The sequence below is a fragment of the Gossypium hirsutum genome, chromosome A11, assembly GCF_007990345.1.
Source record: "Gossypium hirsutum isolate 1008001.06 chromosome A11, Gossypium_hirsutum_v2.1, whole genome shotgun sequence".
Taxonomy (NCBI): domain Eukaryota; kingdom Viridiplantae; phylum Streptophyta; class Magnoliopsida; order Malvales; family Malvaceae; genus Gossypium; species Gossypium hirsutum.
Window position 1 is genome coordinate 38,229,469 of NC_053434.1, and position 15,628 is coordinate 38,245,096.

A 15,628-nucleotide genomic window follows, 5' to 3' on the forward strand; every position below is an offset into this window, starting at 1 on the left:
TGTGTGTTGGGACTTTCATTGTCTCGCTGCTAATGTTTCAACTCTTGCTCAGACAACTTGCTAAACTGCTCATGCTCACTCTCATGTTTAAACATCTTGTTTAAACAACTCATTTAAATAAACTATCCATCCAAACTTTTGAACAATAGACTCTTGTACAGCTCAAGTCGAGTTGCATTTGGGCTTTTTGACTTGGTTCTCCAAAATTGTTTTCTTCATAAGCAATGAGTCTCAAAACATGTTTTATCACATCCGAAACGTTGTTGATTGGATTTGGAAAGGAAGTGAAGGAAAGAATGGTAGCTTTGAGCTTTTTGCTATTTAGTGTTGATGCTGAAACAACCTGTTTAAACAATTGTTTGAACAAAGACTTTGACAGCTTGGATAGAGGTGGATGTTAGTATTTTTTACTTGGACCTCCGTGGATGTTTTTCTCCATAAGCAACTGAATCTTAGAACATTTTTCATCTCAAACCATGGTAATTGGATTTGGATGATTGAAGAAACTATGAGATTGACATGCCTTATCTGTTAAGACTTATCCTTGTCTTCTAAGCCTTAGTCCTTGGTGATTTATCTATTGATTTTACTTGGTTTATAAGGCTTTTATCTTAGGATAAAGATTGAAGGTTTTTATCTAGAATTATTGTGCAACTAAAAGGATGAATTTATTTTCACAAAGTTGATAAGGGAAGTCTCCATGTTAAGCCTACAAATAGGTTGTTCTACCGCAGACATGGGTGTGTTTTGTGGAGTGCTTTTGGTTGTTTATTTTATTAACTTTACTTTGTGTGTTTTGCACTGTTGTGTTAGACAATTTGTTGGAGAGTTTATATTTGATGTAAGTGAGGTTTTTGGGATGAGTAATCTGTAGCAATTAGGATTGGTGTAAGGCTGCAATCACTTCTTTATATGAATACATGTGTTTTTAAGTCCTAGATTTGACAAACATAGAAAGTAATATAGGTAAATGGATCAAGAGATGAGGTTGCCGAGTAAATCGTGTATTTATCCTAGTCAAGAGAGTGATGTCAAGAGGTAAGCGTGTACTGGTTGATTAGTTAGGCAGTAGAAGTCGAGAGGTAATATTATCTAGATAATAACGCTAATTCTCTAATAAAAAACCGAGTTTTGAAGTTAATTACGACCATGAAGTTAAGTTAATCTTTTATCTGTTAATCGATCATAGGTCGAGAACTCACATTGTCGGCACTAGGAATAGGAAATTCTATTAGGTCAATTTAGAGCAATTAATTTAATTAATCTTCTAATTTGGATTCACACTACTAATTTGTGACTCGATTAGATTATTAATTATCTTCTGTAATTAATTTAATGATAAAATTCTCCAATCTGCAACCCCTTAGGTATGATCCTTGGAATACTTACTGGTGTTCTGTTGTAACACTTCTATATTACAATTTTACCTGTTCGCTTGCAGATGCCGCTTTAATTTTATATCTATTTATTTTCACAATTTTTGTACTCTAAATGTTTGCATGTTTAGAGGTGGTCAGACGCGATGAAGGAGTCGTGAGAACAGATGGTGGAGAATGTCATGAACCGCGTGAAGGAGCCCACGACCAAGACACCATTTGATGATCCATTTTGTTTATTTAAGGTCATTCGATGTGACAGGATTGACCTATTTCTTAGAGAGACTAAAGCCCATCTACTCAGTCTAGAGAATATGTAAACACTCTAGTAATTTATATTTTACCAAGACGAATATTTTGTAATCCTGAAGGATAATAATGTACTCTCATCTTGTAGATAAGTTTTTAATCTTGACCGCTAATCTAATTTAAATTGTACCGCTAAATCTGAGAGGCTTCAACTATAAATCAAGTCACCCCATTTATTTGTAATCAGTTGATTCTTAAGTAATAAAATATTTTTGAGAATATTTACTCAAACACTAGGGAGGATTTGAAGCAAAAGAATCGCCTAAGGCCATGTGGTTTGCCAGACTAAAGTTTTAGCCTCGTAACATTCAGACTCAGATTTTTACGGATTAAACTTTATCGAACACGAATTCTATTAGAGTCAAATTTTTTAGACTTGAATATGTTCTGATCTCAAACTTTCTCGTACTTATATCATTAAGAGTTGAAATGGATTAATGGAAATGACAATAAAATGAAAATACGTGAAAACATTATCCCGAACCTTTCCCATCATCATATAGCATTTCATAACCTAATTAATACATACATTCATTGAATCTGGAAATGGTAGTACAATAAATACACAAAGAAGACGGGGAAATAATAGTTATAAATCATTTTTAAAGATGAAGAAACGGAAACTCTAAATCTTTAAATCAAGAAACTATATCGTCGAGGGTGATTTGTTTTGGTTAATTAATGATGCATGTACTAATGATATATTTAATATTATCTTATAATGATTTAATCAAATAATCATTTACAATAAACCACTCTATTTAGTTTATTTTTTAATTCAGCTAATCTGACTTGAAAGTTTTGTTGGATTGGATTTTTAAGTGATGTCTCCCCTAGTAGGGCCGAACAAAATTGAAAAATAGAAAATTTATTTAAATTGTAGTGTCTGGTTTGAGTTTTCTAATATTACTATTATTTGAAATGAACCGAATTATATATTTGATTTAATTTATAATTTTATTATATAAATTAAAAAAATAAAAAACCAATAAATAAATTAGGCTCAATTACCTTTAATATTCGACTTAGATGTAGTTTCCTTTATATTCTTTCAATTTTACCCATTGGGCAAAACTTTTGAAAACGTTTCAAAAAGGCCCGTGAATTTCAATACCCGCGCCTGCCCCCTCAAAACGACAAAAAGGGAAAAAAAAGACCTAAAAATTGGCGTTGGATTGACGCTCAGAAAACGCCCTGGCAGCAGCGCCCATATATTCAATTTTGTCCAAATACTATACTATAGATTTTGAATCCGGATCCACCGCCATCCCCCATAATTACACACTCACCCCTTTTTCTTTCTCCCTCTCTCGGCTCAGCTTTGCCGTTGCCGTTGCCGTTGCCGTTGCCGTTGCTGGTGCTTTTCTTCTTTTTCCCTTTAATAACCAAATGAGGAAGGGAGCTAAGAGAAAAGCCGCTTCTCATGAGCAAGAGGAGAAGCAAGTAAAGGCTTCGTCTTCTTCGCAAGAGAATCTCAACAACAACAACCGTAAACCTGCTCCCAAAGCTAAGCTTGCTAAGACCTCCAAGCCTCAGCCCGAGCCTGAGTATTTCGAAGATAAGCGTAACTTGGTATTATTATTTTTCTCTACATTTCCCTCCAAGTTTTACATTTGTTGTTTTGGATTGCCTTTAGGGGTTTTCTTTTATGACTTCACTGTTTTGGTTTATTGAATATCTGGATAGATACGAGGTTAAAACATTAGGTTTTAAGGTTAATTTCTTGGCGCTATTGACTTTTTTTTCCTAATTAAATTTGAGCTTTTAATTCTGGATACCACCGCGGTTAAATTTAAAATTTTATTATATAAGCTTTCGCATTCTTATGTGAAGTGTAGAGTTTAATGGATTCGAGGTTGGAACTTAAATGTTATTTATTTAGATAATTAAATGGGTGAAGTTTTGCTTTGTTAAATTTGTTTTGATGAAAATTGTCGATTTGTGTTGCGCAGGAAGATTTATGGAAAGCTGCATTCCCTGTTGGAACAGAGGTTGGAATTTTGAATTTCGATTTGAATGTTGAATATTTGGTAGTGTTTTTTAAATGAATTTAAGTTCTGTTGCTTATATCGTTTTCCTTTTGTTGTTTGGAAGTGGGATCAACTGGACTCTGTTTACCAATTCAACTGGAACTTTTCGAATTTAGAAGTGAGTTGCAAGAACTTTTTTGCCTTAACTCTTTTCTAATTTTAGCTGCTACTTTGCTACTTTTGTTTTCCCTGTATCATGTGAAACTTGGTGTAGAGCTAACTGAATATTTTACTGTTCTTTTTCTGGTCAGGATGCATTTGAAGAGGGGGGGAAACTATATGGAAAGAAAGTTTATCTCTTTGGTTGTACAGAGCGTAAGTAGCCACGGTCCTCGTACTTTATACATTTCTATGGACACTTTGCGGGTACTTGTGGTGATATTTTTTTTTTTAAATGCTGTTGCATGCTTTACCTCTTGTATTGTTATTTAACTTTACTGTGCTGAAAAGTAAGAATGCTTGTCCTAGGTTCTTAATTTGACCTTAGTTCTCATAAGTTTCTTTCTTGCATCATGTAGTTTCAATTTCTCTGACCTGTCTTTTTGTTCAACAATTACATACTTAATTTTAATTGTTTTCTATTTGTGCAGCTCAATTGGTCCCTTACAAAGGAGAAAACAAAGTCATTTGTATACCTGTGATTGTGGCTGTAAGTTGTCAAACATTGTTAAGAAGTGATTTTAATGCTTGTCACGCTAAATTGATTCAAGGGATTTTTCTTTCTTCATCATGTGATTAGTGGGCAGAGTGATAATAGCATCTTTAACCATCTTTTATGTTAAAGGCTTATTCAATGGTACCTTTATGTGGCTTTGAAGTTATATATTCCCTTGCTGTTCCAATTTTGACATTTTCCTCTGACAGTTCACTCTAGCTGTTTCTTTGAGGTGCAAATCTCAAGCTTAGAATCTCATAACTAGGAGCTTTTGCCCCTTGGATAAATGGTTTCTTTACTTCACCTCTATAGCCGTGGATGTGATTTTGTCACACAGCTTTTGATGGCCATAAAAAAATACGTGTTCTGGGCCACTTTCCATATATATATATTTTTCAATGCAGAAGGCCATCTCTGTAAATTATAATTTTCTTTTGACAGAAAGAGTTTATAATTACTATATTGTTGCTTATCTAGTGTGGACCAAATTATTAACTGTCTAGAATGTTAATAGTTAAAATCCACATAACTTCCCTTTAGTTCTCTTTGTTGCTTTTTCACTGATTTATTATTCTCGACAATTGCAATGACAAATATTAATGTTTAATGAGATTGGTTTGTTGAAAATAGTTCTTTATTGGTTTGTTGAAAATAGTTCTTTCTGCCATGATCTGATTGTATCTTTTCAGGTTGAGTCTCCTTTCCCACCTTCAGATAAGATTGGTATTAACTCAGTGCAGAGAGAAGCTGAAGAGATTGTTCCCATGAAACAAATGAAAATGGACTGGGTTCCATATATTCCACTTGAGAAAAGGTACCCAATTTTGATCTTTTTTTAGTCATATACAAAGTAGACCTTTAATTATTTAATTTAATTTGTCTGAATAGTATGCCAAATTGATAAATGAAATTTTATCTAATTTTCATTTTATTATTCTGCATTTGAATTGATTTAAAATCAACTTTTGAGGTGATTGTATATTTTTATTGCTCGACAGAGACAGCCAAGTTGATAGATTGAAATCTCAAATATTCATCTTAAGCTGCACTCAAAGAAGGTATGATTGGCACACTAACACTTACAATCCTCTTTATTTTTGTTTCTTTTGTATGCAATGGTCAACTACTTCCAATCACAGTGTCTTTATCTCAACTGCTTTTTGTTTGAGACTGCCAACTGGGTTACACTCACTTATGCTTCCTTTGAATATTTATAAAAAAATTGCTATGTTAAAGGTAGGCTTCTATATTTTGTTGTGTGGCCGGGGTTTTAAGTGTTGGAATCAGGTTTGCTTTTTGTGAGAATTCGCTCCATGCATTCTGATCAGCTTGTTGTGGTGCCAAACCAATACTTGCAGAGTACATTAAATAAGTGCTGAGTATTCAGTTCTGTTTACTCGGGAATAACAATATAATAGAAATATCTGGTCATCCAGAGGCTTGAATGCTTAGCAATATGCATTTCTAATAATTGGACCCTCTTGGTTTCATGGTTTCCTAATGGTCCATGTTTGGAGACACTATTTCTATGTTTTAGCCAAGCAGTATTGTGAAGGCATGTGCCTAGGTGTGCCTGATTGTCAGTGTGCATTTCTAATAATTGGACCCTTTTGTTTTTGTTGTTTCCTATTGAATTGTCCATGTCTGGAGATTACTGTTTCTGTGTCTATGTATGAGCTAAGCAGTATGGTGAAGGCATGTGCCTAAGTGTGCCTGAAAACAGAAGCTCCTTAAACCCTTTCGGGTGAGGCACAGTTGATTAGGTGCACAGTTCTTGCACCTAGGTGCATATTTTTTCATTAGAGGTTAGGTGCAGGAAAAAAGTCTTTGTGATTGCAGTTCTCTTTAATTTATTTTATTTTGAAGTTCTTTCATTAGCTGTACCTTTACTAGTAATAAATGGGATATTATACTCTTATATTTCAAACATGGGACCATAAGGAACTATTTCAACAACAGACGTGGGACATTGAACTTTCTTCATTCAACAATAGACACGGGACTATAAGAAATCATTTACACTGGCCAATAAAGAAAAATAAATATCTCATGTTTTGTAGATGAACAAGTTTTAGGAAGAAGAATGATTCTCTCTTATTACTTCTAATCTCAATACAGCCTTTTAAAGAATAGCAGGAAAAAATAAAAAAGGAAATAATCTCTAGAAATTAGCCTATACCTAAAAATTAGTAATTTGATTATGGCTAATAGTACAAGGAAATTCCTAGCACTAATGTAGAAAATCTGCTTAATTTAAGGAATTCCAACACTCCCCCTCAAGCTGGAGTGTAGATGTGAATCCAACCCAGCTTGCCTATAATTTCTTCGAACATTTTTCTTGAAATGCAACCCCTTACCAAGAGTCCCTTTTAAGTATCTCAATATCCTGTAGGCAGCTTCCAAATGTTTCTTCCGTTGATATCTCCCCCTGTCTACTTCTTCTCCATCCTTATCAGTTCCTAATTTAAGGTTGGGTTCCATAGGAGTCTTGTCTATGTTCTTTGGAGTTTCTACAGAGTCAACATTAGAAACAAAGGCATTGTAGGATTTAGACAAGTTTCCATAGGATACAAACCGAGAAATGGGATGTTGAGTGCAGCTCCTAGTGCCCTTTCTTACTGCAATTGGAAGATGGATGGAAGATGAAGGAGGTGAAACTTCTTCCTTAGGACAGTCCTCGGGTAAAGATGGCATAGGCACTGCTGTTTTGGTCTTAGGCAGCTGATGTCTCCGAGAGTATACACGAAGTCCCTGAGTTTTTCCTTGTTGTTTTTCAGAATGAGTGGGCTGTTTTTCTTCATTAGTATGATTAATCACCCTTGTTTCTTGTTGCTGAACAGTGGAGATAGGAAAAACAGGTTCCAAAACAGGAATAACAGTGGCTGTAGGATTTTCAGCAGGTTTTGTAGTTGTGGTAGGGCTGACAGGTTCCAAAACAGGAATAATAGTGGCTGTAGGATTTTCAGCAGGTTTTGTAGTGGTGGTAGGGCTGATAGAGTCTTGAGGTATAATGAGAAGATTGCTCAAGGTCTCATCTTCACTAAGTATCTCCCCCTGAAGATGAGAGGCTGAAAAATATGGCTCGTTTTCGAAGAAAGTAACATCAAGGGACACAAACATCCGGTGTAAGGTTGGAGAGTAGCACTTGTACCCTTTTTGTGCAGGTGAGTAACCAATAAAGACACAAGTGTGAGCTCTAGGATCAAGTTTAGATCGGTTAGGTTGATGGTTGTGGACAAATGCTTTGCAACCAAATGTTTTGGTTGGGAGATTAGGAACACGAAACAAGGGAAAATTTTTTTGAGAAGTATGTAAAGGTGTTTGAAAGTTTAATACCTTTGATGGGAGTCGGTTTATAAGATAACAAGCAGTGAGGACAGCTTCTCCCCATAAATACTTTGGTACACCCATAGTAAACATAAGGGCACGAGCCACGGCTACAAGGTGTCTGTTTTTCCTCTCGGAAACCCCGTTTTGTTGAGGGGTGTCAGGACAAGAACTTTGATGTATGATTCCTTGCTCAGAAAGATAAGGACTTAGGATAGAATTAAAGTACTCTCTCCCATTATCAGTTCTAAGGGTGTGAATATTTGAATTGAACTGAGTTCGAATCATTGAATGAAAATTTTTGAAGACTCTAGAGACTTCGGATTTTTCTTTAAGGAGATAGACCCAACAAACTCTAGTGTGGTCATCAATGAAAGTTATGAACCACCTAGCCCCTGTGATGTTTTTTACTCGACTGGCTCCCCATAGATCGTTGTGAATTAAAGAGAAAGGTTGAGATTGAACATAAGGTTTCAAAGGATAAGGGACACAAGTGTGTTTAGACAGTTGGCAAACTTCACAGTTCAATGAACTAATTTTCTTATTTAGAAATAGTAGAGGAAACAGTTTCTTCAAGTACATGAAATTCGGGTGTCCTAGTCTACAATGCCATAGCATGATAGAATCGTCTTTTGATGTAGATAAGGCCATCCCTTCTTTTGAACTGTTTTTGTTCCAAACATATAAGCCATCATTAACTTTAGCAGTGCTAATCATCTTCCCCGATTCCTGTTCTGTCCCCATTCCAGCCACCGGCGAGTAAGATCCATCAGCTATGCGAATCCGAGAGTGATCATAACAAGGTAAATAGGTGTGAAACAAACTTAGATTACCTGTCATGTGGTCGGATGCACCCGAGTCTAGTATCCAGGAAGTTGTGATAGGTTCGTGTGTAGTATTTAAAGCAGTACCTTGAATAGCTAGTGACCCACTGGCTGTAGGAGTCCCAAGTAGTTTATGAAGAGCCTCAAGTTGAGTTTTGGTTAGCCTAACATTCTGAGCATCTTCTTCAGTAGTAGATATCATTGCTGCCTTGTTTTCTTTCTGTTTTTTTTCTTCAGGATAGCCATGGAGTTTGAAGCATTTCTCCTTGGTATGCCCAACCCGATTACAGTGGCTACACCATGGCCTTTTTGAACCAGAATCAATTCCATCTTTGAACCCTTGAGATTGAGGGCCTCTTGAAATAAGAGCAGAGTTCTCGGAAGGATGATGACCAGCTACGGTCAATGGTTTTAATTCTCTTGCGTCTCCCAACATAATAAGACGCCGTTTCTCTTCCCTCCTTACTTCAGCAAATGCTTCTCCTATGGTTGGCAGTGTGGTTCTGCCTAGTATTCGTCCTCGGACCTCATCAAGATCACGATTTAGTCCTGCTAGGAACTCATAGAGACGTTCTTTGTTAAGATGATCCATGAACTTGGTGTGTTCCAAGCCCTCGCCCCAATCAACTTCATAATACATGTCTAACTCCTGCCATAAGATCTTTAGGTTGTAATATTGAGTGACTTCAAGTGTTCCTTGTCGAATATCTTTCAACTTTAATTTGATCTCGAATACTTGGGAAGTATTTCCAAGATCCGAGTAATTCTCCTTGATTGCATCCCACATTTCTTTGGCGGTTTTGAAAAAAAGATATGTTCGGCTTATATGACCTTCCATCGAATTTATAAGCCAAGCCATAACCATTGAGTTGTTAAGCTCCCAAGTTGCATAACCAGAGTCAGTTGATGCTGGTCGAGGAATTTGTCCATTAATGTACCCAATTTTTCCTCGGCCACGAAGAACCATAAGGACAGATTGTGACCATTGCAGGAAATTTTTTCCATCTAATCGATGATTTGTGATTATAAGAGAAGAGTTAAGGTCACCTTGTGGGATTCCTTGACTGTGATTTTGAGTTATTTGTGAGATCTCAGTCTCAGAGAAATTTTCGGTGTGACCCATGGGAGTAGGGTTTCTAAGAACAAGAGAAGAGAAGAAAGAGCAGGATCAAATGGATTCCTGATGCTCTTGATACCATGAACAAGTTTTAGGAAGAAGAATGATTCTCTCTTATTACTTCTAATCTGAATACAGCCTTTTAAAGAATAGCAGGAAAAAATAAAAAAGGAAATAATCTCTAGAAATTAGCCTATCCCTAAAAATTAGTAATTTGATTATGGCTAATAGTACAAGGAAATTCCTAGCACTAATGTAGAAAATCTGCTTAATTTAAGGAATTCCAACAGTAGATAAACTGGATAACACTTTAGAGTTTCTTATCATAATTATATATCAACTTTATTTATATATAGACACACACACACATACACTCACAAATACAATGACACATGAATATATTATGCGTTGCTTCAGTTAGGTGAGCGCTTCTTTAGTTCTTTTGTGCCTTAGGCAACATTGGGTTTTAGGTGCCTAGAGTGCACCCTTGTGTCCTTGACAACTTTGGAGCTAAGTCAACCATTTGATATTTAAACAATTCTTAAATTTCTATCTTCAGAGTGTAAGAAATTATTTTCAGTGCAAGCTTATGGACTTCAATTTTCTTTATATTATTTCATCTCTCCTGAGAGTGGGTCTGTATGTGTTTGGATGCTTGCATTTCAGCTTACCTTTTGTATTTGGTATTCTTTCTGCAGGGTTGCTTTGAAACAAATGAAAATAGATCGTCTCAAGAAATACGAGTATTGTCTGCCTTGTGAGTCTCTAGATACCTCTGGATGTTAAATTGCTTCATATGTCTGCTGCTTGTTATAATGACTTGTCAAATAGGAGACTGAAAAAGAAGGAAAAGAACCCCTTATTTATTGCAATGTTGTTTGGCCTGTCCCTATTGACAGATTTTTACCAGCCTTTGAAGGAAGATGAGCTTGAACAAAGCACTGAGGTTCAAATAATTTTTCCAGCAGAACAAAAGCCGGTAAGTTCTTTGTATTTTCTGAGAACATTAATTATGACTGATACTTGACTTTATGGATATTAATTTGTTTATGGGTTGGATAGAGTTCTTTGTAAGGGTTGAGCTTATCATGCTTTGGTGAATGGACTGTTGCATTCAGTGTAGTTGGAGGTACCATTTTATGGCTTGTGGCACATGCTTACATGAGTTAAGCAAAGATTTGATTGCTAAAAAATTGATTCACACCATAAGCATGTGCATATGTACTTATGCATTCGTCTATGATGCTCCCAACAGTTAAAAGTAGGAGGTTTGAAGTTCAAACCTTGTGAGGAGTGGGTTTTCCAAATGTACCCTTGCATCTTTTATTCTTATAAACTTGAAATAGAGATTCATTTATAAATGTTGAAAAATCAGTCTTCTCCTTAGCATGATATAGAAGTCAAGCATAACTAAGCATCATTAGTCTCCTAAGTTTTCTTCACCTATGGACATAATCCACTTCTTTTTTTTGAATCATGTACTGCCCTTCATCAAATGAAAATATATCATTTAAAGAAAAAGAATTGAGAACCAAAAGGCAACTTATTTGAGGTATGCATTGCACCTTAATAGAGTATCTTCATTGGAGTTTGTTTTGCTATAATGTATTGTGCCTTGGTGTATAGGAAATCCTTGATTCCACAGCCTGTAATAATTTTTATTGGGATAACCAAGGCAGCTATTCTGCAAGATATTATGTAAATTGACACATCCTTTCTGTTCTTGCAGGTTTTTTGTGAATTTGATTGGGAGTTGGATGAACTTGATGTAAGACTCTTAACTCTTTCATCATTATGCTGTAGTCTAACTAGCATGACTTTTTTGGTGGTGATGTTTGAATTATTTGAATTGGTAGCTTGGAATGTTTTCAAAAATAAGTTATTTATGCATTAGACTTTAGTCAATCATTTTACTTTTTGGCTGCTGTTTGCTATTGTCATAGTAATTAGGTACTAAGCTGTATCTACCATTCTGCAGGAGTTTACTGATAAACTGATAGAAGCAGATGAATTAGATAAAGATCAAAAGGATGCTTTTAAGGTGAAGCTGATTGAAGATCTACCAATGTCCTTTGGATTTTATGTATTTCCAACTACTAGTTCAACCTGACATACTTTGGGTTTTGTAGGATTTTGTCAAAGAGAAAGTTCGAGAAGCAAAAAAAGCTAATCGGCAGGTATTTTTTTTTTGGCAACATTGCTTCTTCGATTTGGTTGGGGAGCATGATTTTGGATAGGTTGATTAATTTGGCCAATTCAATTCTTATAGGCAAGAGAAGCTCGCAGAAAAGCCCTTGAAGAAATGAGTGAGGAAACTAAAGCAGCATTTCAGAACATGAGATTTTACAAGTTCTATCCTGTTCACACTCCGGATACTCCTGATGTGTCAAATGTAAAGGTAAGGTTTTACGAGTTACTGCTTTATCTATATTTTTGTGTTAGAAAAAGGAAGTATTTTTAATCATTTATTTTGCTAAATAATGCCTTAGAGCAATATTTAACTTGTTTTATTAGCCCTAGTTATTTCTCATGCATAAAGTTGTAATAGTTATGAGTAGATTTTCTTTATAGTAGTCATGGTGTTATCAGAGCTTGTTGCATAATAAATTAAAGCCTTTTGATTTCTTAGAGGACACTGTCAATGATAAGTAGCGATTACATGATTTACTTAAAGTGTCTGAATGATAACATTGGCTTGGTTTTATTTAACCAGTAATGTTGGCTAAGTTTATGTTAAACTGAATGGGTTTGATGGTGGCACGAATCATAAAATTTTCTGTAGCACCTATACTCTTTGTTGGATTAAGTTTTATTCCCAGTGCTTTGTAGTTTTCTCTTGGAAATCAATTGAATTACATACTTCCTCTTTAAGTCATTCAGATACAAAACAATGAAAGGTGTCTGTAACTTCTCCTCCAGGACCTACCCCCGCCCTAGAGTAGTTAGGTGGGAAATTAAAATTAATCTTTTTTTGCACATGGTTCAATTTTTGGTCCAGGGTACAATTAATTTGGCATGGGCTACAATTGTTGCTATAGCCTTTTATTTGTCCTCTTAATTCTGGTAGTATAATTCTGTCTGGCCAGAAGATCCTAATCCCTTGCGCATCCATGTTGTATATAACCCCTAGAAATACTCGTAAAACATTTCTTAGTAAAATTCATTAATTTTCATGTCACTTTTTTGAATTTGAATTCTAACCAACTTCACATTGTTGCCAAGACTTGGTTGGAGTATTGGTTAAAGCTGTTGTCTATTACCCAGGTGGCATGGGTTCAAACCTTGTCAACCCCTTGCCCCTCCCCCAATATTGTTTCATAAAGATAGCCAAATTTGCATTGTTAACCATAACAATTCAGTCATGCATTTCATGAATTGAAGTTCTCAATAAGAAATTTCTTTACTAGGTAGCAGCTCATCTTCAGTCACTTGTCCACTAAAGATTTAGAATTCCAGATGTCAGATTTATATTTTTAGTTGCCAGAGGCATAATACATTCGCCTTACTGATTCTATTTAGAATAACAGCATGACTAGTGACTTAAATTCGTTTTTTCTTATTGGCGATTCTACCTTGCAGGCTCCTTTCATAAACAGGTATTACGGGAAGGCACATGAGATTCTCTAATGGAACCTTTATATTAAAGCATGAAGATGTAGTGCAGTTTGAGGGGTGCTCTGAAAAGCCTGCTTCGCTTGTAAGAGTGTCATTTGTATGTTACCAGGAAGTTTTGGGAGTATGCCTCTGGTGCCCCATCACACTCATTTCCTAGGAGAAAAGGGTTAAACTTAAAAAAACTCCATAACTCTTAGATAATTAAAACCAGGCCCTTTGCAACCATCGCAGGAATTAGTAGAATACTCTATTGAGGCTTTATTTTTTTCCCCCACAATTTGTAGAATATTCAACTGAGCCTTTTATTTTTCTCCCAAAAATTTTGAAGGAATTTTTAAGGCTTGAGGTGCTTAAATCGGCCCACAGCTTGACATGTCATGGTTTTACACTTATTAGCGATCTTCTGTTCCGACTTAATTGTAATAGTAGAGTATTCAAATGCATTTTTCCCCCTTATTAAATCTCTGAATCATTTCTGTTGACACCATTTTTTGATGAAAACGGGGTCGACTTGGATTTTGGAAAAAAGAATGAAAACGGGAGTCGCCACCAATCTTTTTTGATGAGGTGTGATCGGGTCACCTCGAAGAGTGGTTATTTTTAATAAACGATTTAATTTTTATTAAAATAACGATTTTGGTCTACGAAATTCAGAAAAAAGGGTTCGGGAGTCGGTTACGCACGAGGAAGGATTAGCACCCTCGACACGTCCAAAATTGGTACCTTAGTTGATTATTTAATGTCTTTATGTCGAAAATTAAAAACTCGAAAAGAATTTAAAAATAAGATCCTTCTTTATATTGCGTTATTTTTAAAAAAAAAATTACTTGGATAAGTCAAAATGAAAAATGCCTTCTTATCTCGAATTAACAAGATGTCACATCCAGTAGGTTAGGACACGACACCTTGTATTTTTTGAGAGTAAGCTTTCCTTTTATTTTTTTATTTAAACCTCATTTATTTTAATTTTAAAAGGATATTCGATTACTTAGAATCAACGAGAAAAATCGAATCTCAGTAAGTTAGGGCACGATTTTCTCGAATTTTCTAAATACGGAATATTGCCTTTACTTTCGAAAAATCCTCATATCGAGAAAACCACGTTGTCATATCCGATGCGTTAGGACACAACATATTGAAATCCCGATAATGAGTTTTTATTTATGTTTTTATTAAAGAGCATTCTCGAGCATTTAGATTCAACAGAAAATTAGAACCCAGCACGTTAGGGCCCAATTCTCTCGAAGATCCCAAGTATCGAGTATTGCTTTTATTTCCAAAATTTTCCTTTTTTACGAATTCGGGTAAAAATTGATGTGACGGAATAACAATTACGATAATGCGAGTAAAAATAATACGAGCGAAGATAACAAAATAAATATATAAAAAATCAATTATATACAATAACAAGTAAATAAACAAAATAAAAAAAACTAAAACATTTTAAAAAAAAAATAATAATGGACACATAAATAAATAAATAAACATAAAGTAAAACAATAATAATAATAAAGAAATGAATAAAATTATAAAAGTTTTAAAAATGTATGTATGAATTTTAAAAGATTTAAAATACAAAAAAAAAAACTATGTAGGTATATATATATAATGAAAATATGTATGTCTATACGTATATACATATGTGTATGTATAAGAATTATAAAATATGAAAACATAATTACATATATATAAATAACATGCGCATGTATGTATATATATTACATAAAGACAAAAAAATATAAATATGTATATTATAAAAATAAAATAACGTAAGTATGTACATACATTTATAAGTATATGAATTAAAATATGTAAATATATAAGTATATATATGCCTGTAGAAAATATGAAATATAAAAAATATATACTTAAAATAAATAAAGAATATGTACATGTATATATATATAAATTATAATAAAATATTAGAATAAAAATGAAATAAAAATATTAAATATGAAAAAATATATATGTATACGCGTACATAATAAAAATATATACTAATACATAATAATAATAATAGTAATACTAATAATACTAATAATATAAAAATGACAAGGATATTTAATAAAGATATAAGAATAAACGGAAAAAAAAGGACTAAAATTGAATTAAAAACAAAGTTGTGGGGCAAATGTGAAAGGAAATAAATAGAAATGGGCTTATTTGAACGCGCACAAAACATAGAGGGACCGAAACAACAATTATTCCATTCCATTAAAACGCAGCACATTAGCGGGGACTAAATCGAAAAGCGCGAGAAATTATAGGGCCAAATTGGAAACAAGAAAAATGACTTAATTACAAAACCCTGAAAAAGCGGAAGGACTGCGCGCATAAATATCCCATTCAAACGAAAACACGCGGATCCTCTAGCG

At 34.4% G+C, this 15,628-nt stretch overlaps 1 protein-coding gene across 1 annotated transcript; it reads left to right on the forward strand.

Annotated features, from left to right (window-relative positions):
• Positions 1-2,808: 2,808 nt before the first annotated feature.
• LOC107897660 (protein HEAT INTOLERANT 4) lies at positions 2,809-13,714 on the forward strand. Its single transcript, XM_016823177.2, has 14 exons — positions 2,809-3,257; positions 3,638-3,676; positions 3,780-3,833; positions 3,967-4,030; positions 4,306-4,364; positions 5,060-5,184; positions 5,369-5,428; positions 10,337-10,395; positions 10,538-10,617; positions 11,368-11,406; positions 11,617-11,679; positions 11,768-11,815; positions 11,908-12,036; positions 13,218-13,714. Exons 1-14 carry the CDS (start codon positions 3,075-3,077, stop codon positions 13,263-13,265), a joined length of 1,050 nt encoding a protein of 349 aa, XP_016678666.1. The 5' UTR covers positions 2,809-3,074; the 3' UTR covers positions 13,266-13,714.
• The last annotated feature ends 1,914 nt before the right edge of the window (positions 13,715-15,628 follow it).

Bases quoted from the DNA above. Each gene is read 5' to 3' on its own strand.
- LOC107897660 (XM_016823177.2), top strand. From the start codon at position 3,075: ATGAGGAAGGGAGCTAAGAGAAAAGCCGCTTCTCATGAGCAAGAGGAG. The intron at 10,396-10,537 runs GTGAGTCTCTAG...CCCTATTGACAG, and splicing joins ATACGAGTATTGTCTGCCTT to ATTTTTACCAGCCTTTGAAG. The intron at 11,680-11,767 runs GTGAAGCTGATT...TGGGTTTTGTAG, and splicing joins ATCAAAAGGATGCTTTTAAG to GATTTTGTCAAAGAGAAAGT.